This window comes from Leptonotus elevatus, chromosome 9 (assembly GCF_054856555.1).
Source record: "Leptonotus elevatus isolate MCC_2025b chromosome 9, RoL_Lele_1.0, whole genome shotgun sequence".
Lineage (NCBI taxonomy): Eukaryota > Metazoa > Chordata > Actinopteri > Syngnathiformes > Syngnathidae > Leptonotus > Leptonotus elevatus.
The window spans coordinates 15,572,115-15,599,987 of record NC_141247.1 but is presented as its reverse complement, the minus strand read 5'-3'; the positions used below and the strand labels follow the sequence as shown (position 1 = coordinate 15,599,987).

The 27,873-nt window shown below is 41.1% G+C and overlaps 4 protein-coding genes across 7 annotated transcripts; 1 reads left to right on the top strand and 3 right to left on the bottom strand.

The window, feature by feature from the left end:
- Positions 1–501: 501 nt before the first annotated feature.
- Positions 502–9,446, bottom strand: rnf20 (ring finger protein 20, E3 ubiquitin protein ligase). 2 transcript variants are annotated; one of them, XM_086085676.1, is made up of 22 exons: positions 9,357–9,446; positions 8,868–9,042; positions 8,706–8,774; positions 8,208–8,306; positions 7,956–8,103; positions 7,472–7,657; positions 7,014–7,129; positions 6,620–6,766; positions 6,473–6,547; positions 6,277–6,396; positions 5,992–6,171; positions 5,787–5,922; positions 5,563–5,717; positions 5,299–5,461; positions 4,067–4,364; positions 3,841–3,958; positions 3,598–3,747; positions 3,294–3,506; positions 3,091–3,216; positions 2,365–2,505; positions 1,413–1,517; positions 502–1,226 (listed from the first exon to the last, which is right to left on the bottom strand). In XM_086085676.1, exons 2-22 carry the CDS (start codon positions 9,030–9,032, stop codon positions 1,050–1,052), a joined length of 3,087 nt encoding a protein of 1,028 aa, XP_085941802.1. In that variant the 5' UTR covers positions 9,033–9,042; positions 9,357–9,446; the 3' UTR covers positions 502–1,049. The 2 variants fall into 2 exon arrangements, with proteins under 2 accessions (XP_085941802.1, XP_085941803.1); XM_086085677.1 differs by having other exon boundaries at positions 5,563–5,684.
- Positions 9,447–10,997: 1,551 nt separating this feature from the next.
- Positions 10,998–14,691, top strand: LOC147168539 (fructose-bisphosphate aldolase B-like). The gene is made up of 9 exons (XM_086084204.1): positions 10,998–11,134; positions 11,755–11,867; positions 11,951–12,162; positions 13,133–13,187; positions 13,278–13,438; positions 13,612–13,695; positions 13,781–13,955; positions 14,111–14,310; positions 14,455–14,691. Exons 2-9 carry the CDS (start codon positions 11,756–11,758, stop codon positions 14,548–14,550), a joined length of 1,095 nt encoding a protein of 364 aa, XP_085940330.1. The 5' UTR covers positions 10,998–11,134; position 11,755; the 3' UTR covers positions 14,551–14,691.
- Positions 14,692–15,903: 1,212 nt separating this feature from the next.
- Positions 15,904–20,206, bottom strand: tmco6 (transmembrane and coiled-coil domains 6). Of its 3 annotated transcripts, none has more exons than XM_086084202.1 (13): positions 20,025–20,206; positions 19,806–19,867; positions 19,587–19,693; positions 19,397–19,509; positions 19,128–19,311; positions 18,950–19,051; positions 18,371–18,462; positions 18,177–18,293; positions 17,951–18,065; positions 17,509–17,689; positions 17,284–17,378; positions 17,022–17,189; positions 15,904–16,946 (listed from the first exon to the last, which is right to left on the bottom strand). In XM_086084202.1, exons 2-13 carry the CDS (start codon positions 19,852–19,854, stop codon positions 16,776–16,778), a joined length of 1,494 nt encoding a protein of 497 aa, XP_085940328.1. In that variant the 5' UTR covers positions 19,855–19,867; positions 20,025–20,206; the 3' UTR covers positions 15,904–16,775. The 3 variants fall into 3 exon arrangements, with proteins under 3 accessions (XP_085940328.1, XP_085940327.1, XP_085940325.1); XM_086084201.1 differs by lacking the exon at positions 19,806–19,867 and having other exon boundaries at positions 15,904–16,736; positions 16,812–16,946; positions 20,025–20,169; XM_086084199.1 differs by lacking the exon at positions 19,806–19,867 and having other exon boundaries at positions 20,025–20,169.
- Positions 20,207–20,209: 3 nt separating this feature from the next.
- On the bottom strand, positions 20,210–26,093 carry LOC147168537 (uncharacterized). The gene is made up of 7 exons (XM_086084203.1): positions 25,790–26,093; positions 24,945–25,009; positions 24,806–24,861; positions 23,958–24,001; positions 23,728–23,893; positions 22,468–23,529; positions 20,210–22,372 (listed from the first exon to the last, which is right to left on the bottom strand). The coding sequence occupies exons 1-7, from the start codon at positions 25,895–25,897 to the stop codon at positions 22,332–22,334; spliced, it is 1,542 nt and encodes a 513-aa protein (XP_085940329.1). The 5' UTR covers positions 25,898–26,093; the 3' UTR covers positions 20,210–22,331.
- Between the last annotated feature and the right edge of the window lie 1,780 nt (positions 26,094–27,873).

Sequence of the window (27,873 nt, the reverse complement as noted above, 5' to 3'; positions counted from 1 at the left end):
GTGAGTGAGTGAGTTGAAGATTTTTTTTTAATTATTTTTTTTAGCCGATAGCTGCTCTTGAATAACCTGGCTAGAGCCAGACTGATATTGTGATTCACTCGAGGGAGTTCTCTCGGAGTTTGTTAACTCACAAATACCGCGAGAATTCATCTTGCAGAGCAAGGTTAGCTCTTGAATGCACGGTAATAAGGCTACTGACGTACGTGACGTCAGCGACTTTGTCATCCTTGGACCACATATGGCGACGCGGGCTCCAGGTGGCGGAATGGAACCGTCAGTTGCGTTCGATGCAGTTTGGCGTGGGTTCGCTTCCCCGCCTGATAGATCATGATTGTCTGTGTGCATGTTTGTGTGAGTGGGGGGGGAGAACATAAGATGGCGACGCAATATCCTAGCCACAGTGATAAAAAGTATTTGCCCTCTAATAACATAGTCACTTTTCTAAAGTTTCAAAACGTTTACACTCAAATTTCAAAAGTAGCTAAATTTATTGCCAGGTGATTTCGGGAGAAATAATTACTATATTGTGAAATCCAATAACAGAAGTGCTTAGTTGGCATCAATGTTTGTAATCTTAGCCACAATAGTGATTATAACAGTTTCCTTGTAAAGCATTTCACAGAAAGAAAGGTTCAACTCTCAGTTTAATAACCAGCGACAGCACTTAGTCACTAGAGAAAATTTCAGTACAGTTTCAGCAGTTTTCTAAAAAAAAAAAAAGGGGGAACAGCAACAACGTGTACGTACAAACATTACACAACATTAACTTCAACGTGAGGAACCATAGGAATGTTACTAGTCTTTTTCTGTGTAAGTGTGTGTGCTATACACACACACACACACCTTCAGTCAGTAAAAACGGAACGACAGAGCGCTCAATAGTAAGGCCTTGAGTTCAGTTTGTAGCTGCACACGTACTGTACTCTGGAGCCACTTTGACCACAAAAGAGGAGAGAAGGCGCTGTGGCCAGCCTCGCTCCCGGCACCATCTGCACTATGCTGCCCGTCCTCGTCCCGCCTCCCATTAAGAGTGGACTTGCAGGCCTGGCCTAGCCGATGTAAATGCGATGGAAGTCGTTGGCTCCGAACGCGGCGTTGCACTTGGGGCATTTCCTCTGACGTGTGTCGTAGCGCGTCTTGACGCACTCGAAGCAGAAGACGTGGAAGCACTTTGTCAGGACGGCGTCCTTCACCCGCGAGTTGCAACAGGGACACGTTAGGCGAGCCTGGAGGGGAGCGTGAGACGGGGAGATGTTTTATCCTCAGATGAATGGACTTAATGAGTGGACAGGAATATCTAGGACAGCAGGCGATATGACTGTGTATTGAGTGAGAGCAGTAGACTAAACTGAAAAAGATCCTGCCCCAACAAATTGCCGAATCATTTAACTGGCAGATATTTTTCAACTCACCTTATACTCACTAATTTCTTCATTTAGGATTTCATCTCCGTTGCTAATTTTCTCAGCCGGTTTCTTGGCCTTCTCAATTTTTCTTCTCAATTTAGAGATGTCCTCCTGAAACAACAATCACAACAATGTAGAGACATGCGTTAAACTTGCTGCTTGTTTTCTAAATTCAAGATTGATTTTGTCCAAATCTGTGAACAAATGATTGTGCTGGTTCAGGATTACCTGTAGATAAAAGAAAGGTTGGCTGATTTAAGCAAAAAAAATTAAAAAAAAAATTAAGTGATTACAAAAAAAAAAAAATTGTCATAACTGTCAATATTAATTATTTAAAGAGAAAGTCAAGTGAAAACATTTCTTTACCAACTAGTCTAAATACGACATTCTGATTAATATTATGTTTTTAGAATATTAGTTAAGCAGCTAAATACAACCAATTTTATTCATCCCATGGGGCAGCCATTTTGCCACTTGAAAATCAGTTGCTCAGGGCCCAGGAAACGACCAATCACGTCGCACCTGTTTTCTGAAGCTGAGCCGTGATTGGATGTCACCTGAGCCTTGAGCAACTATCATGTCATTTTCAGTCGAAAGCAAATGGCAAAATGGCCGCCACCTGGTTTAAGAGATTAGAAAGGGGGAGTGGGGGGGGGAAAAGCAAAACAAAACAAAACAAAAAAAAAAAGATTTTTGTGTAAAAAAAATCAAACCACATCGTCCAGCCCTACCATCAATATAAACCAATCAAAGTGCTAAACAAGCCTGTCTGTAAAAAAAAATAAAAGAAACAAAGTTTTGTTTCCAATCTCTCCCATCCAGCATCAGGTACCATACACCGAACAGTCATCCAGGAAAATACCATCTTAGAAGGCCAGTGTGGAAGAGAGGCTTGCGTTTATTGCCTCTTGAAGAGTGACAATCTGGAACAGATGCCTCGTGTCAACGTGTGCGCTACCTGTGCTCGCCGGGAGTTAAACGACTCCTTCTCCCTGGAGATGCTATTCTCTACGACCTCCTCTCGGACCACGATGAGCCTCTGTTGAACCTGCTCCAGCTGAATTCGCACCTCTTCTGACAACAACGTTGACTCTTGAGCCTGTAGGGCGACAATTTCACCTACTGAACTTTCAGGGACGTATTTTAACCACTAACTCCCCTTTGAGTTGTTTTGCAACATAATTCTCAAGATGACGGCTTGTGCAAGGTTTAGTGCACAATAAAAGCAGCGTTCAAGTTAAATAAGTAAACGCAAATTAATTACCATTGTTAGAAAACTCTTGAGTTTCATTTCAGAATATATTTTCAGATACATTATTTTCTGTGAGCATCTTTTGGAAGAACTAAGTGGACAAATGGTTGAGAATCATTCTTCTATGGGATTGTATACTAACAAAAATACACCTGCAACTGAAATTTTGTTTGTAATAAATAAAAAAGTAAAGCAAAAAAAAAAAAAATCATCACATTTACAAAAATGTAACCACTAGTTGGTCTAATGATCATGAGAAATGTGAAAATCATGCCCAGGGAGCTACAGTACTCATTTATATTGAACACTGCAGTTCAATGCCACTAGCTACAAAGATACATAACAATACTGTATATCGATCTATTTTATTTAAAAAAAACAACAACACCATACGACTATGATTGTAACCGATTCTGGTTGTTTATTTACTACCTTGCGTTTGTTCATGTCCAGCGCTTGCGTCCTTAGTGTTAACTCTCTCTCAGCAGTGCTGATGGTGCCCTGCAGGAGGCGCTCCTTCTCCTCAAGCTTCCTCACCACCTGCAGCTGGGCATCCACCTAACAATTGGCCACAAATAATATTTACTTATTTATGAACAGGCTTGTATTATTCCAGAGTCACAGTGGAAATTCACCTGTGTTTTTAAAGTGAGCAGTTGATCTGACAGTTCCTCCTTCTCCTCTTTCAGTAGCTTGTGGATCTGGTTGGACTTGATGCGCTCGCTCATCAGCTTGAAGTTGGCGTCGTCCTTCTCCCGCAGCTGCTGCATCAGCCGAATGTTCTGCTCCTGCATGTCCTCGAAGGCCTGTCCGGTCACGTCCATCTCGCTCAGCAACGCGTCCTCCTCCTGCAAACGGAGCGGTGAGGGTGTTGGCGAGATGGAAGACACGGGTGTCATATTAAAAGGTGCAGCTGCCAAACCTGGCGTGCTCACACACCTGTTTTGCTGTAGACAGCTTTTTGTTGAGGATGTCGATCTGCTCCTCCACAGAGCGAATCTTTCTTAGCGCCTCCTCGTCAGCCATTTTTTTGCCCTCCCTCCTCTCGCGCTCCTCCAGCTCCCTCAATCGCTGACGCAGCTCCTCCGACTGGAATCGGCAACAAAGTACCACATAACACCTCCCCGCCATTGATGAACTTCATGATGGCCACCGTGTGATTGTTTGTGCAGGGTTGGTCACCTCTGACTTGGCTTTCTTCTCCGCTGCCATCAGCTGGACTTTGTCCCTCTGCTCCTTTGGTGCTGATCGATACATGTCTAAAAGCAGCTTCATCTCCCTCTGGGACTCCTGAGCTTTCCTGTATGGTCAATATATAAAGTGATATTACCACAGCACATCACTTGATTGACAGGGAATGGGGGGGGGGGGGGGTGTAACCAAATCATGTGACAAAAATGTAACTCACTTGAGCTCTACTCTGACTATCTTCAACTGCTCAATCTCTTTCCTCTTGGGCCCTCCAGCTGAAAGACGTTCCCCGGATGACTCTTCGGGTTGGTTGCCGCTCCCCAGTTTCTCCTTCTCGTCCTTTATCCCACCGCTGGTCGCGCTACTGCGAGTTGGCCTCTCCCTCTCCCGGTCTTTCTCCTCTTTCTTAATGATTTCTTTGTCTTTCTTTTCCTCCTTCTCTTTCTTCTCCTCTTTCTCCTCCTCCTTGACTGTTACTTCCGCTTCAACTCCTGGCTCGGTTTTCGCCGGGATAACTTAAGAAAAAGATAATCACACAATTGACATTCTGAACACAAAGGAAATGCGCAGTTCGGAAATTGACCAAAATGTTTGTAAAACGGCCACAAGAGTGTACCGCTATCGGCACCATTACACTCACCCATCCTTACAATTTTTTTTGAGAATCTGACTAAGGATTGTATTTGACCCAATTCTACTGTGCACAACATTGGTCCAACATTGAGAGTTTACTAGGTAACAGTTAACTAGGGATAGACCAATATGTTTGTTTGTTTTCTTGGCCGATATTATTAGTAGTCAAGGAGACCGACAAACGATATTTCAAGCCGATATTTATTTGCAGTAAAAGTAAAAATATTAATTTTTATTTTATTTTTTTCCATTTTCAACATATAAAATAGACAGCTTTGTCTAATTAAAAATAACAAAAATTGCAGGGAGTTTCCCGGGTCATCAGCATGTGTTAAGCTAAATAAAAAACTAAGCATGTAAATAGTTCTCTACAGTTTTCTACTGTAAATAAAGTTTTACAAAATGTCAACATAATTTCTTGGTTTAACTTTTTATTATTATTATTATTTTTAGTAATACAAAGTGTAGGGAGTTTCTATTGTCAGCATAATTTTTTTATTAAGTGGAAATTTAAATAAATCCATAAATGAAAAGTTTGCGAATGTAGCAAGTTTTGAGTTTTCGTCAGGGTTCGTAAAAGGTTTCAAAAGATCTTCGCAGACAGTGAAAAATTGTCTGAATATGTTCAAAATGTCTTTGCGACAAGTAAGAACTGTCTTTGAACATCTTATAAATCCTGCTGAAAACCATTAATTCGTTACGTTCGCAAGCATTCACCGCTCAGTGAGATACCAGCTTTACCGGCCTTCAGATAAGTAAAAAGGCAGATGCCGATATTTGGCATTTTGACAAATAATCGACACTATCCCTAGTTACCAGTGCTGTTTGGCGTAGAAGATTCGTTGTCTGGAGGTTCCGTCTTGGCCACCGACTCCCCTGCAACAGCTGCTGTCGTAGGGGACGTCATCGTCTCCTCCTTCACGTCCATCTCGGTGCTCGACTGAGTTTGCAAGATGGCGCTCCCCTTTGAAATCCGAATCTACAAAGACAACACGAAATACTTTATTTCAGCACCTCGTTGTGCAACATTCCGATTCATAAGACATCCAATTCTCCACAATGAGTTCCTTTTTGCAACACCTGGTTGAGTTCCGCTTGTGTCTCTCTCAGTCTCAGCTTGTATTTCACAACTTCGCCCTTCATCTGCTGGTTATGAGTTTGCAGGGTGCTGATCAGGTGCCGCATCTCTCTGTTGATTGGGCCTGACGGAAGTGGCGAGAAACAAGCAAAGTGCACTTTACATCTCTTTGCAAATACTGCTGAGGAAAGTCAAGTTTGGGGTTCCAAAACCTTCGAATACTCACCTGCCTGTTCGTTGGCGGCAAGAGTCTGTTCAAATTCAATGCGTAGCATCTCGTACTCCTTCCTGACTTGAGCGAGGGTATCTTCCAGCTGAAACACTTCAGTACGAACCTTCCTCTGCAGAGTCACCTCGTCGTTCTGTATATAATAACGGCGTGAGCGAGGCGGCTCTCGCTTTGTACGGATGCACGCGCTCAATGAGCTCACCTCCATGTGCTCCAGTTGTCGGAGGCGCGCCGTCCTAGTTGTGTTGAGACGGGCGCGCGTCTCGTCTAACTGGGCCTTGAGGATCAGAGACTCGTTGTAGAGCACGGAAAATTGCGACTGCAGACAGCGGTACTCGGAGGTATCCTTCACCATGCCCTCTGCTCGACTCAGCAGCTCAGCCTGAGTGGGAAGAGTCCACATTCAGAAGGCAAGATTTTATCAAATGAGGTGCAACATAATGTGGTGAAGCTTTCTACAAGTATAAACACGGCACATGAGACACACCTTTGTGTTGTTGTTCTCCTGCAGCACATTCTGCAGGTCCTGCTGGAGCTTCTGGAGCTCAATGAGGCGATTATCTGCCAGTTCCTGGTTTTCCTCCAGTTCACTGTTCATTTCCTCAAACTGCAGGAGAGCATTGTCACAAAAGACTACCACACTAACGAAAATATTATATTACAACCTACTATGACATTCCTACCTTTCTTTTGTTGATAGTGATGGTTCCACATACACTACTGGCCTCCCCACACACTTTATAACCTTTGCTGTTCACCTAGGGTGCATGAGAGTTAACAGTGATTTGTAACAGTAAACAGATTGTATTGCCCCCAAAAATGTGCCTTACCCTCTCTAGTATCTCACTCATGTGAGCATTCAGGCGGTTTTCTCGCCGACGGATCTTCTCCATATCCCACTGAAGCTCTTCGCTCGAGACCTGCAGCTCGCTGACACGCTGGTCTGCCTTGTTTGCTGCGCGGCCAAGAGGTCGGGACTGGACAGATGAGGAAGAGAGGAGCTGATATGAATGAGGGCTGTGAAATAATATTTCTGCGCAGGACAAAAAGTCACTTTATACGAAGAAGCCACTCGGCTCCTTGTGGCAAAGAAAGGGAGAGACAAAAAAAAGGAAACAGATTTTTTTTTTTTTGTATCTTTGTAAAATTGTCACAACCACTAGTGTGGCCTTAATTTCTCTTTTTGTCTCAAAGAATACATTTATACGACCATATGATGCCTACCTCACTGGTCATGTGACTGTGTTTCTGCTTGAGGTTCTCTGACAGTTGTTGAAGACGCTCATTTTCACTGGTCAGCAGAGTATTTAATTTGGCGGCGACGTGGCACAAACTCACAGCTGAAAAATAACAGTCGCCAAGTGTGACTGACATTGAATGTAAAGCGCTCTAGCAGGTCACTAAAACATGAGGTCATTAAAGGAATACAAGACTTACAAAAAACTAACCAGATATTCTGTGAAATGGTTCATTTCAACTCTCCCTTGAAAAAAATGTGTCAATTTATGTTGAGCGATTATGATTTTATAGTACTTTTTATGAATAAGATACCAGAGATATTTGCATTTTTATTCTTCATAACACAACGCCTAATCGAATACTGGAATGAGTTATTAGTGGTGCGTTCCTTTAATCTACTCAGGTTCATTCATTATTATCCAATGTATCTTTCTGTAACTCACCAACTCCAGAGTCCATATTTGCTTTCAGCTGGTCTGCGGTGCTCTTTAGACACTTGTAGATCTCCACAATACGAGTGGCCTGCATATGGCTGGACTGCACCCTCTCCTGCAGCTCTGCTTCCATCTCCTCACTGGTGCTGCTGGCCAGGGTGGCCAGGAAAGAGTTGGACGTCTCGCCCTGGTGGCCTGTGTGGCAACAATAGAGCGTATCATGATATTTTCCAATTTAATTAAATTTAAATGCAAATTTCAAACTCGAGGTTCATAAAATCAACACAGTTAAAATTCAGGGGGGGGGGGGGTCTATGTATTCAGTGTCAAATATTTCCGTAATAACTATATGGCTACTGAACATGTCTGATGGAGATGTAATTTCCCAAAATCCACATTTTAATTTCCCATGGACAACAGCCTTTAGTCAAACACACACTGTTTTTATAAAAGCACTTTCATTACCATCCACTCTACATTTCCTTTCCATTACCTCTGTCTTTGGCCCTCTCCTGATTGGAGTCTCCATCCGGTTCAGGGGTTTCTGGCTTCAGGTTCCTTCCCTCCCCCGTAGGAGACTTCTCTGGTTCGCTTGGCGATTGGTCATACAGTCTGATGAACAGCTTAATATTTTCATCAAGCTGAAAGCAAAGGACAATGACACCTTGACATTTTGTTGACATATTTTATGGTGTGCAAGTGGGCTATGTTTCTTGACGCTGAGCATATATCACCAAGTGTTCACCTGGTTCCAGTATCTATTGAGGATAAGCAAGCTTGCATCATCCGTGGCCTGGCGGGTCTCTAGTCTCTCGATTCGCTCTCGCAATTCATCTTCAATCCCCTGCAAATCCAAAAATATAATTTATAGTTCAAAACAAAAAACAAAACAAACTGTGTACATAATCATCTACTAATGCCCTAATCACCACAAAGGGATTTTTACATTGTGAACTATGTAATTCACTCATATGAAATAAAGTTTAAGAACACTACTAAGGGCCATTAATTATGTAATCGCATCTCATAATTACAATGTGTTGTATCAATGTCAGCTTATTCACCTATAATGATAAATATTGATGCACCAGGGGCTAAATTGCTTTTCTTGGGACCATCGGTTGTTCACTACTTTTGAAGGCGCGTTGTAGGATACATTAAGGGCATACACGAAATTGTGAACTTAAACAGTGGATAGAGTGTTTCCGAACTCTGCCACAAACTCTGATTTCACAAAACACACCTGTCTTTGATCTAAAGATTCTCCCAGCTTCCGGTTCTTAGCCTGGAGAGCTTTGATATCTTGTTCTTCCTGAAACACAAATGATAAAACATTACTAATAAACACAAATATACTGTCCTTGAAAATATTTACAACGAAGAAAGAGAAAATACACAATCTGACCGAGTTAGAAACCCCTCCCAGTTTGATGACCGTCTCCACCGCTGTGCTCCCACCAGCAGCTGCAGCACTGACACCGGGACCTCCGTCCTCTCTCCGCTTCTCTGGGTGCACACCAGAAGTTGACGAAGGGCCGCTTGGGTCTGCAGGACGCTTCTGCCCAGACATCCTGAGACACCTGTAACAACAAGACACGTAGTGGTAATGGTTCTTCAGCTACTAGGCAATAAACATATGTTCGAAGGTGGCTGGCGGGCGTCATTATGTAGAACCAAACAAAACTTAACGATACAAATAGAAATAAATCAAAAAGTTCATTCTGTATCTAAATGCCACATTAGCATCAGGCTACTATGGTGCTAATTTTAGCCACATGCTAATAGAAGCACAGAAATGCCGAGTAAAAGTAACGTTTTTTGGGGGGGGATTTTTTAACATTAAATTGTCGGCATCATGTTCAACTGATCCGAGTCGGTCGTAAAAATGTCTTACCACTTTTTGACGAAGGAGCTTAATAAAAATGTGAAATCAAACTCGCAAATGTTGATACTGCGGCTTCTTACTGCGGAAACGGAAGCTGCAGCGAACTATCAATATGCACTTGCAAGTGCGCCATCTAGTGCCACGGAGCGATTAACATAGTAAAGGTTATTGTTCAAAATGGGAACTTCACATTGTTTATTTCTCCATAACCCCGGAGTCCAGTGTTTTTACATTACAAAAACCACCACCATTCAAAAATGTTAGAAACAATTACACATACTGAAATAATAATGATTTGTGGTGGCAATAGAAGAGTATTTATTTGTTCTGCCTGTCACTATAAGTTGCTGTTTTGGATAAAGGAACACAATATTAGTGACAACTGGCAAATAAATAATGATTTTATGAGCAGTTGAGTGAAACCTATTGATCTCTCATAGCACACTAACCATAGTGGTTGAGAATCACTGTGGTACTGCGCTATTGCTCTATCTATTTTAAGATCGCAGGCTATCTTCAAATAATAGAAACACGTTGTGCCGACATCCCTTTATAAATATTGGGATGAGTGCTGAGTATCAGCCCTGGCACAAATAGCAAAAATGTCATAAAAATAAGACTTGTAAAACCACTGACAAAAGTTATACTACATCCACAGAGTCAACATGCCATAAGATTAGAGATATGATGATAATTTTCTTTGTCTTCCTCTGTCTCTTGAGTCAAACAATGATCTGCCCTTTTCACCTTGGTGCTTGTATAAAAGCGATTCATGGACCCTTACTGAACAGTGATCAGCAATACTGAAGGGTATAGTGCACAGTTCAGAGTCCATGTTGTGTAAAAACTGGTTTTCCAGTGTCAACAGCTTGTGCAGGACGTGTTTGGTGGGCAGTGACGCATGGCAGATGCAAAGCTTTCATCTCAAAACAACTTCCATTAACTGTCAGTTCAAGACTGAATTAGAAATGACATATACGATGATGCATATTATGCACTTCCTGGACCAAAATATTCAAGTAGTAGTAGTTATTTGTAAGTTTTGAGCAGACCAACCAGTCAGAGGACAGAAAAATGCTGGTGTCATTGAAGGTCATCGCTACCGCCCTGTGAGGACTCAGGAGGAATTTGAAAACCGATTGTTTAAATAAAACAGTCCAGTTGCTAAAATAGTTCAAGTTACAATACATTGATCAGCACTTGTGATTGTAAAGGCCATGGGCATATTAGATAGACAGCACATAGAAGTTGAAATGTAATTGGACAAGAAAAAAAAAACTGACTGGAATAAATGAATATAACCCTCCACCCACCACCACCTTTTAGAAAATTAATACATTTTAGAATAATAAAAATAAATGGCTGTGCTTTTAATATGAACAGAAATATAATGTTCAATTTATGAGCATAGCAGACATAATAGCCACAATCACAATGAATCCACAGCGCAATTGCCTGCATCTTCACATCTACACAAGCACAGAAACCTGTATAGCGACATTACAAATTCGAAATTTATTGCTCGGTTGACACATTATGTTCTATGTTCCCTTTGATTGTTTTAACTCTTGCCTGGACTACCCCCAAAGTCCACAAAGGAGCACCATTGATGCCTTTTAACTCCGCCCATCTCTATCCGCTTTGGGCCAATTGTATTTCCGGGGTGACGCACGCCCCGCCACATCACATCTGGAGCGCCTCCTCCTCTTGCTTAAATAAGACCTTTGGCCGTTCCCTTCGACCCCCGCATTCAGTGTGACTCCACGCCACATCGGTCTTACTGTCAAGTAAGTTTTCCACTTTTTTTTTTCCCTCATTATTTGTCCATCGAGTGGGGTGGACATGAACGTGGGGTGGGCGTTTTATGGAAGTAAGTCGAACATTTTTTGCTGCCATTTAGTTTCCAAAACTTGCTCGACAAGTTGTGTGCTTGTGCAAGCTGAATCCTGTGGAGATTGCTTTGCTTACTTATACTGAACATTTGAGCAAGTCCTGACGCGTCAGCATGAATAAAAAATTCCAATCCTGTGACTTTATCAAAGAAACTCCTGCACGTTGTAGTCTGCAGCAAATGCTTTTTTTTCCTTCTAAATTCCAAACGTGGCATCTTAATCTTATCTGATCGTCCAAGTGGACTATGAACTTTGGTTGCAACACAAGGATGGCAAAAATACTCATTCTTGTACTTGCGTACTGATTTAACTCCTTTTACTTAAAGCCTGAAGAACAGTATCAAGATATTTGTACTTCGTTACTTCCCACCACTGGTTGCACATTAGGGAGAAAAAAAAACAGTGGAGGTTGAACAAAGCCAAACATTGACAGAGGTGACATAATGGAGGCAGAGAAAAACAACATCTTCCTCATACTTGCTTACTTCCTAAATAACCTGTTTCTCCCTCTCCAGGATGGCTCGGCAATTTCCATCCCTTTCTCCGGAGCAAAAGAAGGAGCTCTCGGAAATTGCCCAAAGGATTGTGGCCCCGGGGAAGGGAATCCTAGCGGCAGATGAGTCAACTGGTCAGTTCACATAAGGGCAAGAGTCATTAAAAAAAAAAAAAAAATTGTAAGTGAAACACTGTTTTTCTTTTTTCGCCTTCAAGGCACCATGGGAAAGCGTCTCCAGAAGATCAACGTGGAGAACAATGAGGAAAACCGTCGCTACTTCCGCGACCTCCTCTTCACATCAGCTGACCCCGTTCCTGACTCCATAGGAGGGGTCATCCTGTTTCACGAGACGCTCTACCAGAAGTCAAACAGTGGAAAGCCCTTCCCCCAAGTCATTAAAGAAAGGGGCATTGTTGTGGGCATCAAGGTTAGTGGGCAGAGCTCTCACAAATCTTTGTACATTTAGGGGTGCAAATATACACGTATACAATTTTTATATGGGAAGACCGTAATGGCGCATCAACTGCGGTTGCAACAATTAATGGAATAAATGAAATAATTTGATCACAAACTAAGGTTGAAGCAAAATCTCAGCCTCTGGGATCATTTTTCCACTGTCACTGCACATATCAGCCCGTGTAGAAATAAATCGAAATGTGTTAAATCCTCTTCCACTTTTCAGTGAACTCTTAGCCGTGGTACAGAGACGGAACAGCCATGTTCTCTTTTCGTTGCTTTTCCACCAACGTTCAGTGCACTCAGAGCAAGCTCCACCGCTCTCATTCACTCCCTGGACCAACACCGCCCCCCTGTGCCATTGTGCGGCACTGCACAACTCTATCCCCATAATACTACTCTTTAAAGGGCCAGGCTTGGCCTGTAAGTTGTAACAGATGATTGCGAGCCATGATCGAGGAAAGTTCGTAAAAGTGAGAGTGTCCACATTTTGGGATAATTTCTCACCTGATGTTAGCTAATTTAATATAGCCTCCAAGTTGGAACGTATTGTAATACCCCAGCAGGTGGTCATGTACGTGCACAGCTGCACTTTCAATCGCTTTATTAAAATTAAAGCCAATCATGTCCAGTTTAATGGCAAATAGTGAATCAGAAGTAAGTCTGATTTTAAACATTTTGATTTATATTCATACACATTGATTTTACAATTTATTCACTAAAACTACATCCCGAAAAGAGAGAGAAAAAAAATCTGATGTAACACTGCTGCTTGCCTGTATCTATTTAGCCCTAGAAATGGTACATACAGTATAGTCAGTGTGGGGTGCAATAATAAATAAGTGTAGGATCCAACAGTAGCAGTCTGTGATCTGGACCTAGACAAATTTCTGTAACCCATCTGCCTTATTTTGAAAGCTAATGGCAGCTTCCTCCCTCAGGTGGACAAAGGCACAGCTGGTCTGAATGGAACAGACGGAGAGACAACAACACAAGGTAAAAAAAGAAAAAGAAAAAAAGATTTGCTTCTTTCACCACAAAACGTCTTCTTCAGCTGCCGATGCTCATTGTGCCGTTTCTCCGCAGGCATCGACGGCCTGTCGGAGCGCTGTGCCCAGTACAAGAAGGACGGCTGCGACTTTGCCAAGTGGAGGTGTGTGCTCAAGATCTCAGATAGCTGCCCCACACCTCTTGCCATTGCCGAGAATGCCAACGTACTGGCCAGATATGCCAGCATCTGTCAACAGGTTGGCATTACTCACTCGACACTTGGGAAGAATTTGAACAATGCTAATATGGATCAGGCGTCTCCGAGATTCCTGCATCTGCCTAAATTGTGTTTAGACTAGTACATTATTTAGATTTCCTAAACATCCCTGGAGGAGGTAATACAAAAAACTCATTGATATCTTTTTATCAGAATGGACTGGTGCCCATCGTGGAGCCAGAGATCCTTCCCGATGGAGACCATGACCTGCAGCGATGCCAGTATGTCACAGAAAAGGTGGGTACGCCATCTGTTCAAAACTTTTTAAATGAACAAATCTTTCTACCCAAAATAGAATATTAAAAAGTATGCGTCTCTTCAGGTTCTGGCTGCTGTGTACAAGGCTCTGTCTGAGCACCACGTTTACCTGGAGGGAACGCTGCTGAAGCCCAACATGGTCACCGCCGGACACTCCTGCGCCAAGAAGTTTACCCCTCAAGAGGTCGCCATGGCCACCGTGACGGCTCTGAGGCGCACTGTGCCGGCCGCTGTGCCAGGTGAGCGTTTTAAGATGTTTTCCTCCAAAATATCACAAAGTGGGCATTTGGTGGAAGTGTATTATATCATTTGTCTGCCTGTCACTATATGTCACCGGTGTAGATAGTTTGAAGATACATTTGTTGTTAATCATTTTTGGTGCAATTACTTGTAGGCATCTGCTTCCTGTCTGGGGGTCAGAGTGAGGAAGAGGCCTCGCTCAACCTGAATGCCATCAACCAGGTGCCGCTCATTCGCCCCTGGAAGCTCACCTTCTCGTACGGCCGTGCGCTGCAAGCGTCCACTCTTGCAGCCTGGCAGGGCAAAACTGCCAACAAAGCCGCTGCACAGGAAGTGTTCTGCAAAAGGGCCATGGTAAGCCACAGCGACGACGATGAGTATTAATCCACTCTTATCTTGCATTACCCAACGTTATTATGACTAGTAAATGATTTGCCAGAAGCTGTTTGTTCCGTAATGCGCGCAGGTAACCTAGCTGATGATTAACTCTCTCCTCAGATCAACGGCCTGGCTGCTAAAGGACAGTACAAGGCCACAGGTTCGACCAATCAGGCCGCCACGCAGTCCCTGCACACCACAAACTACGTCTATTAAATGAGCTCACTTCAAGCGACGATACACTTGGACCAAAAATTTACCACCTGAAATGATGGGTGGACATCATCGAGTGGGGAGATTGTCTTATCACCTGGAACTGCTGTTTGCCTTCTTAAAGAAATAAATTAAATGACCAAATGTTTGTTTATTATTATTATTTTTGACATATCATCAGTTCTATGTATTGTTTTTTTTTTTTTTAAGTCATGAGTGTTATGGCTGTCCAATTAACTGAAATAATGGAAGCTGCTGGGAAAATTTCCAACTATCAAAATATATTGAATTCTGCCTTTTATTTAATTTTAAATATTGTGGTTTTAGAATTCCATTTGCATTAGCTTTGAAGAAATGTTTTGCTACGTAGCTTGTATTTCACAAGTACACCTAATTTGCTTTGTGCATAAAGCGCTGAAAGTTAATATGAAAAATATAAACGATCAATTGGTAATAACTATTGCACGACATAAAACAAGTTAATAAAATGGATATTTCCCAAACTTCCCATGTACTTTACATTAATACTGTCGTGATGCTGTCTTGTGACAGAAAAGTCAAACTACTGTCAAATGAGGCAGGATCACATTGACGATCACAAGATGTTCACAGATTAAGAGGGCCTTCAGTGGGGTCTTTGCAATTAAAACATCAGTGCTATACAAAAATGCAATATAGTTGGCAAACAAAACTGAGATCTCAGATGAATTTTCATTTTCTCATATGGCCCTTAATTATAGTAATTAATTGCCCACGCCCTATTGGGTTTTGTTTGTTTCTCATCCAATATCATGTCACACGTGATCGGCATCATCCTAACTTAAATGAGACACTAAAATGCAAAAGTTTATATACTCGTATACCACTACAATCCTCTGCTTGAGATATACACCTGCAATAAGTGCTCACAATATAATTTTGTCATCTTTCCCAGCTCAGTGGCCTTGTGGTAGAGTGTCTGCCCTGAGACTGGGAGGTTGTGGGTTCAATCACTGGCCGGGTCATACCAAAGACTATAAAAATGGGACCCATTTGCCTCCCTGCTTGACACTCAGCATTAAGGGTTGGGGTTTGGGTGATGGGAAATGATTCCCGAGCGCGGCCCCTGCTGCTGCTCACCGCTCCCTCAGGCGATGAGTCAAATGCAGAGAATTAATTTCCTCCCACTTAGGTGGGTGTGACATTCAGTGGTACTTAAAACTTTCCCAAGGTAGCTCGTATTTACAGACAGTTGTCATTGCGTCTATCTTGCTTTATAACTCGTTTTTGCTTTTCAGTATAGAAAATAGTACATTGTTGTTTTAGGAATGGCAGACTGTAGTCAATAATTGAGAAGATTTCATTCAGAGGTTACACTCGTAGCAACTGGTTTATTTCACAATAAGCAGCAAAAAGAGTTCATTATTTAAAAAACAAAGCTTGTTTCATCACCACTGATAAAGTTGCTATCATTAAAAAGAGGTTACATACATTATATAATGCATTTTGACTTTGTATGGTCTTTTTTTTTTGTCTTTGACCTGTGCATTATTTTAAATTACATTTATGAACAACAGAGGGAACCAAACATAAATAGACATTTAAAAACTATTATGTGTCGGCCTTTACAAAAATGTGATGAGTATTTTTCCTTTCTCAGATGGCTTGGATACGTTTGTAGCCTATTTAATGTTAACTCATTCACTGCCATTGACGGCTATAGATGTCAAAAATTAATTTGAAATATTTCTATTAGTTTAAATTTTTTCCCCCACTTTTGTTAACAAGAACATAAAAACCTATATATTTTTTTATTGTACATATTGAAAAGATATATAAAAAAATTAATTAATTATGACTTAACTATTGAAGTCATGCGAGTAATTAAAATTAAAAATTTTGATCGCCTGACGCGATAAAAAAATAGGATAAGATTATTACAAATTAGGGGCGTCAGACGATTAAAATTTTTAATTGTAATTAATTGCATAACTTAACTAGTTAACTCACGAATAATCACACATTTTATATCTGTTCTAAATTAACAATAATTCCCCCCCCCCTAGATTTTCATACTCTTGTTAACAAAAGTGAAAAAAACTAATAGAAATAGTTCAAATGAATTTTTGACGTCTATAGCCGTCAATGGCAGTGAATGAGTTAAATTACCCATATGTGACTTGCTGTCAGGAAGGTGAGTTGCAGCTGACCTGCAACACAACACAGCTTTAATGATAAATTCCCTGTTATTAGAGATTTGATGAACAACATCGGGGGATATTTACAGTGCACTGCGATGAGGAAGACAGAAGATGGCTCTCCAGGAGGTACGCTGCTCTTCGCCTCACATCTCCTTCGCTGTAGTATTGTAAAGTTTCAAGAAGTGAAATGCCACCTCCCTTCACAAAGTCCTCAACCACCTGAGGAAGAATATCAGGTGTTGGAAGATGAAGACAATTTGATGCAAGTGGATCACGATCGAGTGTTTGACTTACTTGAGAACCACTAGTTAAGAGCATGAAAAGGATGTCAAGACTCAAGGTCACCACCTCTCGCTCTGCCATCTTAAGTGTGGCGAAGAGGGAAGACAGCAATCCGATCTCAGCCAACTGGATGCAGAACTCCTTTTTCTTGTGGGCCACATTTGCCAAAACTCTCAGGATCTGAATATGGGATGCCAGCGAGATGGCGCCCAACATCATTAAGATACAAGTAGTTGCGATGTTAAAATAATTGAACTTAAGTTCTTGTACGGACCATAGTGTTGATGCCTTGAGAGAATGGGAGAAGCTGGATCAAACTCGGGACCAAGTCAAAAGTCATCAAGGCCGAACAGAATAGATTGGATTGAGCTAAAACAAATGGGATTTAAATATTATACTTTATATGTCAAAACCCATCCGCTATTCATCAAGTAATACACTGTCATGTGAACTGTTTTACTTTGTGTTTAAATAATATTTGTGTCAAATAGAGATCCACCTGTGAGATTGTTGAGGACCCAGGAAATCTCTCTGGCCAAAGAGGGTCGAGTCTTGACGTAAGCCTGAAGCAGAGCGCACAGAGCGACCACAAGCCCAACATCACTCAAACAAGCGTCCGCCACATCTGGCGTGCAGGAAGACAGGAGGTTCCCTACGCACCTCAGCAGAGGACAGAGAAGCTGAGGAGGGAAAAACAGATTTTTTTTTATTCTACACTTCACTAGTTCGATCATTATTTATATATAATAAATAATGTATCTTATCTATCAATGCCAGCGACCTACTAAGGCACAACAAATACTCTTCTATGAGATGTCAGAGTACTTATTTGAGTTGTAGACCAACTTTTTGTGACATTTGAGTTGGGTGTTGTGTGTAGATATTTTCCAAATGAAAATATTTAATGTTTGGGAAACACTGATGTGTAAAAATTAACTCACCAACTCAAGTCCCTCTTCTTTGTTTCCTTGAGCAACAGCACCACCCAGTGACACTAACAAAGAACTGCACCGCAGCAGAGCCCCGCAAGCCAACAGAGCTCCGTTATCCTTGCCGCTTTAGCGGAAAATAAGTAAAGTCATGACTTTATTAAAAAATATATATCTCTACAAATTAACAAATAAGAGTTGATTGGCATACATGCTTAGATAAGACGACAGCGCTTACCTGGACGTGAGGTAGTGCAGACACCATGCACATTCAATGGCAGGACCCACAGAAAAATTCTGGTCTGGTGTCAGGACTGCTAAAAGGTGTGAAGGTAAACTAGAGGCCAAAAGCAACCTGCAAAATGTGAGAGAGCCATCACCATCTTGTGTAATCACCAAGGATGTACAGTAAGTGGTAGGTGAGGTGCTTACGGGATTATTTTCTCTGCTGCATCTTTGGTTTGGAGAAGCTGTGAAAGGGTGAAACCGACAGCTTCCACCACTGCCATGTTATGCTTCTGGTTCTGGACAAGTGTTATAAAATATTCAATTTTAAAAGGAGAAGTTAACCCATTTATTTACAATAATATGTTGTATGTGCCCACACTCATCCAAATACAGTATTATGATTAATACTGCCTCTGTGGAAAATAAGTTAAGCATCAAAATCCACCTATTTTTATCCATGTCAGGGGGCGGCCATTTTGTCACTTGCCGGTGACTTAAAATGACAGCACAGGTAGCAACCAATCACAATTCACCTGTTTATTGAAGCTGAGCCGTGATTGGTCATTACCTGTGCAACTGAGATGTCATTTTCAGTCGACGTCAAGTGACAAAATGGCTGCCTTCTGACATGGATACAAATGTTTGGATTTTGTTGCTTTATTAATTTATTCAACAAACGCAACACTAATCTGAATACTGTTTAGGCTCGTGGGGCTGCATGTTGACTTCCCTTTAAGGCCAATTTTATGGTGTTCATTTACAGTATTTCTGACCAAGTTGTACCTCTATACAGCTGGCAAGTGCCGGTATCACTCCCTGAGCCAGAAGTTTCTCTCTGACGTCACTGTCAGGACACAAATTCCCAAGCGTGTAGAGACAAAGCACCTGTTTGAATACGCAAAAAAATGAAGATGAATGGTTCAGTCTTATGCAATTGGGCGTGGGGAGAAAGGTTACTGACAGTGAACCTGGTGCTTTGTCCAGACAGATAGGTGAGGAGGTAGGGCGTGGCAGGCAGACAGGCTGCAGCAACGCTGGGGTGGGGAGAGTGAGACAACTCGTGCAGACAGCGGACAGACTGCAGGCGGAACAAAGTGTTGGGGCCAGTGAGGAGGCCGACCAGCATGTGGATACTGTTCTCTTGCCTAGACAGAGTGATGCACAATGAAAATCTAATCTTTCTCCATTGGTCACTTACAGAAAAAAAAAAAAAGGAAGAGGGGGACATACTTGATGAAGACAAGTTGAGCTGACGGGTCACGGAGAGATTTACTCAAGGTTTTAAGGTGGGCTTCCCTCTCTGGACCACTGTGTTGAAGTTTGTGGAATAAACGGACAACATCCTGCACACAGAAGACTTGTTTTCTACTTTTTCATTTCGATGTAATTGATCTGATTATATGCAGTAGCTGTCAATCACCTTTTCATATGAACATGTGTCCATGGTGACTTCTTGCTGTCCCTCATCTTCATTCACCAAGAGTCTCTTGCTCACAAGTTGTCTGTCTCTGCGGGCCTGCCGTAGGGCTACGTACAGCACCACAAATCACATCTCACCCAACAGATAGCAGCTTTTGCCAATGACAAACATACGTGACACCTATCTGATGGTGTTAGTCAAAAGCATTCATGTTCTTACTAAATGGTGTTGCCAGGGAATGCAAGGATTTTGATGACACATAAGGCATAAGTTGACCATATCTAGACACAGTTGCAAAAAAACAAAAACAGCAACATAAGCCATTTTAATCAGACTGAAAACAAGATGAACTCGTCTAATAAATACGCCTGACTTTATATGAATGATTCCTTAAATGCCGCAAATTAAAAACAACAAAACAAAAAAGCGAGTTCGTACCTTTTTCCTGCTCTCGTCTCTTTACCCGAAACTCCTCCAGGCTGTAGGCTGCTCGGCCAGCTTTATGGGGAACTCTATTTAACCTCCACATTATCTTAATTTTGAGATAGCGTAAAATTAAATTGATAATGCAGGTTGGCATAGAGTTGACGCCTTGAGACCAAAACAAATGAAAACAGAATGAATTCTTCTTCTGTTGGAATTTACTGGCGATTGACAGCTAGCTATTTGTTGCATTACCGCCACCTCGCGTGGAACGGGAGATCAATACAGTACATCAGGGGCTAAATTGCTTTTCAAATGATCATGAGGTGTTGACAACTTTGCAACATGTGTTGTGGGATACATTGAGAAAATTAAGTATAAACGGCCGAAATGACATCTCAATGCCAAAGGGCTGAGGTAACTACTATCACGGATCACCTGTTTTCTGGGTTTGGTCATGTGACATTCGCAAGCTGAGCCCTTTTAAGCACTGTGATGTCCTTTTCAGAAGACAGCAAGTGGCAAGCGAGGGCACATAAAATATCATAAAGAAATTATTTTGTAACACCAGTCCTGCCTGAACCTTTTGTGACACACGATCGATTCTAAACACAGCCAGACTCACAACAATTTTCGAACGGACAAGCATTATTATTATTTTTTTTACTTTAATTTGTTATAAAACTATATTGTACAACATGCGGAACAAAACACTAAAGTATGCAGTGTTGATGTGCTTGCGTACATAAAAACAGTTTAGTAATGTAAAAACATTCGTCCATTGGTAATTTCATGATGCAATCATAATTACTGTCGAGTAGGAAATCGCATTAGTATTATGTTTTTACGTTCTGTGCCTGAATGAAAAATACCGACATCTGAGCCTTTGCTTGAATTTGGGGAGCAACTTGAACAATCTTTTATGAATCTACCACAACCAAAAATGGGCACAATAGCATACGTGGCGTGCACAGACATTATTGACAATTCCGAGATGATGTCACAAGTCAAGATGGTGGTCAATTTGGTGAACGAAATCTATACGCTCATTGAAAAGCACTGGACTTTGGATCGTTAAAATTGGATTTTTGAGGATTATTTTGATTTCAAAATATGATGAAATGTCGTTTGACTACTATGACAATCGGTGTTGCTTGTATGATAGTCATATGCAAAAGCATTACAATCAGCCGTTTGTTTTCACCGTACGATGGAAGCATTTGCATTTCTTTGCATTGGGGAAGTATCAGAAATGTCCGGATGTGTAAACATTACACACACATATAATAATACCGCACATCTAGTTTCAATAACAGCCAATTTTAGGGCAAAAATAAGGCAAGACTTGTAGCATAGAAATAACTTACAGTTACGGTGTGTACAAAATAATAGCTAATAATTTAGCTAATAATAGCTTCATGCCTGCTGATTTAGTACATACTACTTAAAAATAAAATGTAAATAGCTTTTAAGTGTTTTCAATAAAAGTTACCTTAAGGATCAAAACAATATTAAAAGAGCTTTAAAAGGTGCTAATCACTAGTTAAGTTTCATCTTCATGTGTCTGGTTTCATCCAAGAGAGCAGCGAGATGCTTCCCTCGGCCGCTTGCTATATAGCTCCTTTTCTTTTTCCCTTTTCAGCCTCTCATTTCTAGGCATTATGCTACAATTAGTAAATAAATAGACCAATGGCATGAGAATGAATAAGATCGACTGATTGTTGTCATTACAAGAAGCAAAAGGGTATTTTTCACAGGCAATTGACAATTCCCAACATCCAGGCATTTCTGATATTTCCACAATGCAAATGGATCGACCACCAACGACGTATTGGATTGATTTTGCCTGTGGCTGTTGGCATAATACAAAGACACAAACGACAGTTAATCACATCACATCAGGCTCCCCCCCCCACGAGTTTAATCCTGTAGCTTTTCTAAAATAATCTGTCCTCAATTAACTGTTTATAAAAAATAAAAAAAACTTTCCAAAGGGCACTTTCTTGACAGAGGGCAGAGGGGCAAGGGTGCCAGCACGACTAAGCGTCTGCCTGTGCACGCCAGTGCTTAGTAGGTGACCATATTAAAATAACAAGAAAAGGGATACAAATCATTTAAAAAAGGAAAGAAATATTCTTGTCTTTATGACAAAAGACTCATCCTCCAGTTCATCAGAAAGGAAGCAAAGAATTTTCTTCTGCTTAAAAAAGTAAAAGAAAAAAAAAGGCAATAAAATACTTTCACAGTCCAATGACTTCACTATAGAAGTCTGGATGGATGATATTATGAAACCACCTTGTGCTTCTCACATCATGGCTGTGTTCATGCGGTGGTCGGCGTTGCTGAGACGACTTGACTTTTTTCTGCAGAAAGAAAGTGACAAAAACATTGCAGTGCTTTAAAGGCCTTTTCATACTGCACTCAGCAACCGGAAGATTGTCTATTTAGTGTGACTTACTTTTCTTTTTCTGTGATGGAGGACTTGGTGTCTCCAGGGTGAATACAGGAACAGTGTCAATTAAGCCCAGTTTTCTTTTCCCTCTCTTTTTAACATCTGTATTTGGCTCGGCGATCTCGTCTACATTAACGCTCATGTTTTTATCTTCAACTATTTGCTCCTCACCAGGATTAGCTTGGTCTTTTTTCCTCTTCCTTTTTGTTCCGTCATTGACCCGCTGAGGAGTTCCCTCTGCCGGATGACTCTCTCTCTTTTTCGTCTTTGCTTTCTTCTCCCTCACATCTGCGTTGGGAGTGACCATGCAATGTTCCGTCTCCACGTCCCTCCTCGATTCTTCTTTGTCGTCCACCTGGCCTGGAGTTTCCCGTTGAGGCACTTCCTCGCCAACCTGTACACTGTCAACTGTCCTCTCCTTCCGGGCTTCCTTCTCATCAGCTACTGGCTCAGAGATTCTCTCTTGATCAGCATCTCGCTTCTTTTTCTTGGATTTCTTGTCTTTTGTAAGACTCTCAGATATTTGACCATCGGGAGCCTTCTCCTTTTTCTTGGCCTTCTTTTCTTTTTTTTTGACTTCTTCAGCAGTCACATTTGTGTTCACTGCTAAATGCTCATTTTGGGATTCAGTACTGCAGTTTGGTATATCGCCCACCGGTTCCTTGCTGCTGTTTTCTTTTGTGCTCTCTCCCATTTCGCTTTCAGAACTATCCTTTTTCTTCTTCTTTTTTTGTTGGACCACTGGAGTGTCAGCATTTTCTTTAACGGGAGTTTTAGCTTTTTTCTTTTCCTTCTTTTTTGCCTCTTGAGATGACGATGTAGTTGTCCCTTCATCTGATGTCAGATGTTGTGTGCCATTCAAGGTAGCCGGAGTAGACTTTTCGGGGGGACCTGACTTTGCTTGTTCCTCCGTCACTGCTTTCTCTGAGACGTCACATTTTTCAGCGGACTCCTTAATAGGCATGTCATTTTTAGGCTTTGCCCGACTTTTCCTGACTCTCTTTTTTACAGGTTTGGCCGGAGATGAGTCTAAAGCATTGATGGTATCCATCTTGGCTACGTCGACCTCTGTGGACAAGGAAACTATATCTTAAACACACGCACAGCACGCACACAAACACACCTTTACCCTTTCTTGGGCATTTTCTGTGTTTTTGATTGGTATCAACATGACAGAATGAAGTGGGTCACACCCCACACCCAAAAATGTACGGTAGTCTCTTATAAATAAAGTACATACATGTAAGCACACCCATACACACCTACCTGACATTTGTGCCACCATTTTCATCCATTTGTCAATGTCCAAACTGCTGTCAGAGTCAGAATCGCCATCACCGGCAGTCACGGCATTTCCTTGCTTCTTCAACGTCTTTGCTGGTGTGACACTTTTTGTAGTTTCATCTTTTTTCTCCTCTTTTGGTATAACCGACTGAAAATACAAATCCCACACATTCTTGTATAGTACTTTAGTAAGCAGTTAAGTGAAAACCCACCTTCTGTTTTTGCGGTTTCTTTGCAGGTTTGTGCTTGGAAGCGGCTAGATGGTCAGGATCCAAAAGAATAAGAATGCATTAATACAAAAATACACAAAACGAATTAGCATCTTTATCATTACGTAGACTGTACTGTATGTGTGTCCTCATACCCCCCCAAAAAATGTCATACTACAACGCCAATACCGCCAATGCCATGTAGAGATGTTAAGGTAATGGATAATAACGGAAACATGGCAATCAGCATTCCTATTTGTATATCCAACAAATTCTACGTTCTTCTTTGTCTCTTGTCTATGTACTCATGTGCATCTAATGTTCAGACTGAGACCTCACATTACTCAAGTAATTTGTGTTACAGGATACATTAAAGTGAAAAGTGTTTCAGGACGATGAGGAGAAACAAAGACAGATCTCAAAATGTCAGTAATGACAATTTGTTAGGCTACAAAATGTAATTGAGTGAAATTTATGCTCGCAGTTTAAACACTGTTACCGTCCCTGTTCCCTTTAAAGGTGAACTCGAGTCAAAAAGTTTCTTTGCGATGTTCAAAGTCGCCCCTACCTGCCTAAATGCAGTATTCTGATTAATATTGTGAGGAACAAGCATGATCAAACCCCCCTTTTTCATTCATCTCTAGGGTGCTGCGATTTTATCCAGCATTGCCCCTCCTACTGTCAATTTAAACTGACATCAAAGGCCCCATAAAAAAATGGATGAAAACGGGTGGATTCATCAGCTTAATTCTTACTAAACGAACACAATAAAGAATAGCGTGGTTAGATTTGCAGGGGCACCTAGAACATGTTATTGCAAACACTGTTTTGCATATGTTGCTTAATCATACCTTTAATTTGAGTTGGTCCTCTTGCATTGAAACTGGAGTACTTGTTCTCTGAGTGCCTGAAAGCACAACACACACACTTCATATTCAAAGCATTTGCAAATAGAATAATGAATGTGTTTGATTTTCACAATAAACTCACTTCAACCAGAAATTGTAGATTTCCACTAATGATGCAGCTATACCTGTAGCACCCACCACAAATTCCTGCAAATGAGTCACAGTTAGTTTGTTTGTGGCTCTTATCTTTGCAAATGTTCAAGTTAAAGGGTGCTTTTTCAATCTCCACAGATGACGACAGAACACAAATTGAGGTAACATATTTATTTTTTGCTGTACTAAAATCAAATGTAATTGCACATCCACTACAGTAGGTGGCAGTTGTGCTCTGGTTGTCAAGAATGCAGATGGAGTGTTTACTCATCTGAAGAGGGGTACTCACAACATCTTTTATAGACAAATTATACTATTTAGTTGCGGTGGAGAGTTGGGGGAGGGAAAAATTGAGAAGCACTGCTCTGGATTAGGCAGAGAATTATAGGTCATAGTTGTTATGAAGTGGATGTGTTCAAGGTCGTGGAATAGTGGTTAGAGCTGTAGCCCCGAAAGTACTGGGTCACGATTCGAATCCCACTATGCACCTTTTTTTTTTTAAACTACAATTTATCGCAGCCAGTCGGGAGTTGTAAACGATTTTCCTCATTTAAAGAAGTTGAAGACGCAAAGTGTGCCCTACTGTCTGATGATCTGCTCTCGGGGTTATGGATAGAAATACTGAGTGAGAATAAATACTCAGGTCAAGTACAGACACCTGGAGAATATTGTAACGAAGAATACATGTAAAGTGATGTACAGTACTTCGTTAGTTACTTCCCACCACCGTAAAGAGTAAAAACTGTTGGTAGTCTATAATCCACGCGCATTTCCACACAAACGGAGATGGGCAAACAACTCTCCGTTGCATGCCCCTTTCATTTTGCTATGTACCTGTGGGCTGTGCCTCAGGAGTTCCTCCGCAGCCGAGTGGAAGCCATTCTCCTTCAAATAGCGAAAAATGAGCACGATCAGATCGTGTTGGGATGCGTTCACAGCCATCTTTTCCTCGCAACAGACAACTGTAAAAACGCACGTAAACGTGCTTTTTCTGGCATAATGATTTAACCTGGACACCTACAAGAAGTCGCTGCTAACTATCACACGTGTATTCAAATTCTTTAAACCGAGAATGCGGTTCCAGTTTCGCGCGGTGCATCACGGGATGCATGGTACTGCGTTTAGTTCTTCTTGTTCTTTCGATTGTTGAAGGCATTGCAAGCATCTGTCAGGTGCATACCGCCACCTACTGTACAGGAGACTGTATAATTCATGTCCCCACTTCTATTTATCTATCTATTTATTTAGCTGCTCATTTCAGCGGCAGCCTCACATTACTACTGAAATGCTCTCTCTCTCTCTCTCTCTCTCTCTCTCTCTCTCTCTCTCTCTCTCTCTCTCTCTCTCTCTCTCTCTCTCTCTCTCTCTCTCTCTCTCTCTCTCTCTCTCTCTCTCTCTCTCTCTCTCTCTCTCTCTCTCTCTCTCTCTCTCTCTCTCTCTCTTTCTCCAACGTGAGCCAATTCAAATGATCAACATTTTCTTTAACACGTCTGACATGTTTCAGAATTCTTTTTACTGCGTTTAAAGACGATTTGCCGGTATTTTATTTAATGTTCATTTCATTGCACAACAAATGTGTTGTACTAGAAATAGCTAGAAGCTAATTTTCATCTGGAGTCCCTGGTCAGAAGCAATCAAGGTGACAAGATTCAATATTCACCGTATGCAGTGATGGTTTGATAAACGAATTACAGAAGATCTGTTAATAAACAGCAAAATGACAGGATTGTGTACATAAGAAAGAGCAGCGGAACGGAAAGGGAAAAGTAGGGAAAGGTAGACTAAAAAAGACATTGAGTCAGACGGTGAAATTGAACTAAGGAGTGAGAATAAGAGAACTGTCCTAGTGAAAATGGATGTGGGAGCATTAAAAATGAAATTCAAAATTCAGAAAAACAGATAAAATCTCAAATATGCATGTCCAATAGTGGTAGGCCTATCTCAATATTTACATGGGAAATTTGGAATATTGATTAATTGAATGAGATGGGAATTTGATGTGTAAAAATGAGGAACATTGAGAAAAAGCTATGAAATAAAAAAAGAGGAAAAAAATAATCAATCTTAAAAAATTAAACATTGGGGAAAAAAAGGGATGCTATGGTATCTTAGTTGGTGTGAGTTTGAAAAAAAAAAATACATTAGTGGACACTTGGTGAGTTTGAAGAGATTGATGAAATGTTGGGAAGGGGAAAAGTAGAAATGATACTGTTAGTACAGAAGACCTTGGTTTTCATGATGAACCCGTTCCAAAATGTCTAAACTAAAAACAAATTGTACGAAAAACAAAACAATATTTTCCATTGGAAATCATGTAAATCCAATTAGTCCGTTCCAAACAACCAAAACAAATTCACAAGAAATACATTTGACAGAGAATAACTAAATAAAATAATGTGAAATAAATTCAAGTGATTAATAAAATGAGAAAAAAAACATTAAACATTAATTTATCATCAGTTCTTACTCATGTGGTTGAAAAAATAAAATTAAAATTTAATTAAAGGTCCAACACTTAGAATTAGTTTTTTTGACCTGAAGGTGGTTTAATAAGCCTAAAATGGCTGTGCTACCCATTTAGTGTCCCCGACCCCTGGTTGAGAATCACTGGTCTAATTGTACCCAGTTTGCAGCTGGATTCCATCTAAACTCGAGTTCACTAAAATCTGGTTGGTTATCCGAATACAGGCTGGAGATCGATGAACAGTTGCTTCGAAGCTATTATTTCTACAGAATATTCCGGGCACCGATGAGTGACAGACAATGGCTGCAGCTTCTCACAAGTGCGAAAATTCAGAGGACTTTACATTCTTATACTATCTTGAAGGGCGGTATCACAAAACCCCCAAGCCCCCATCCCCCAGCCCCCAGCCCACCCGGAGTTCACCAGACATGAGATAAGGCTTTTAAAGACATCA

Bases quoted from the DNA above. Each gene is read 5' to 3' on its own strand.
- tmco6 (XM_086084199.1), bottom strand. From the start codon at position 20,166: ATGCCAACCTGCATTATCAATTTAATTTTACGCTATCTCAAAATTAAG. The intron at 19,312-19,396 runs GTATGTCCCCCT...CACTCTGTCTAG, and splicing joins GCTCAACTTGTCTTCATCAA to GCAAGAGAACAGTATCCACA. The intron at 18,066-18,176 runs GTAAGCGCTGTC...TTTCCGCTAAAG, and splicing joins CTGCACTACCTCACGTCCAG to CGGCAAGGATAACGGAGCTC.
- LOC147168537 (XM_086084203.1), bottom strand. From the start codon at position 25,897: ATGGCTGTGAACGCATCCCAACACGATCTGATCGTGCTCATTTTTCGC. The intron at 25,010-25,789 runs GTACATAGCAAA...ACTCATTTGCAG, and splicing joins TCCTGAGGCACAGCCCACAG to GAATTTGTGGTGGGTGCTAC. The intron at 24,862-24,944 runs GTGAGTTTATTG...TTGTGCTTTCAG, and splicing joins ATCTACAATTTCTGGTTGAA to GCACTCAGAGAACAAGTACT.
- rnf20 (XM_086085676.1), bottom strand. From the start codon at position 9,032: ATGTCTGGGCAGAAGCGTCCTGCAGACCCAAGCGGCCCTTCGTCAACT. The intron at 8,307-8,705 runs GTGTGTTTTGTG...TTGGATTTGCAG, and splicing joins AATCTTTAGATCAAAGACAG to GGGATTGAAGATGAATTGCG. The intron at 1,518-2,364 runs GTAGCGCACACG...TTGTTGTTTCAG, and splicing joins TTAACTCCCGGCGAGCACAG to GAGGACATCTCTAAATTGAG.
- LOC147168539 (XM_086084204.1), top strand. From the start codon at position 11,756: ATGGCTCGGCAATTTCCATCCCTTTCTCCGGAGCAAAAGAAGGAGCTC. The intron at 13,696-13,780 runs GTGGGTACGCCA...GCGTCTCTTCAG, and splicing joins GCCAGTATGTCACAGAAAAG to GTTCTGGCTGCTGTGTACAA. The intron at 14,311-14,454 runs GTAAGCCACAGC...CTCTCTCCTCAG, and splicing joins TGTTCTGCAAAAGGGCCATG to ATCAACGGCCTGGCTGCTAA.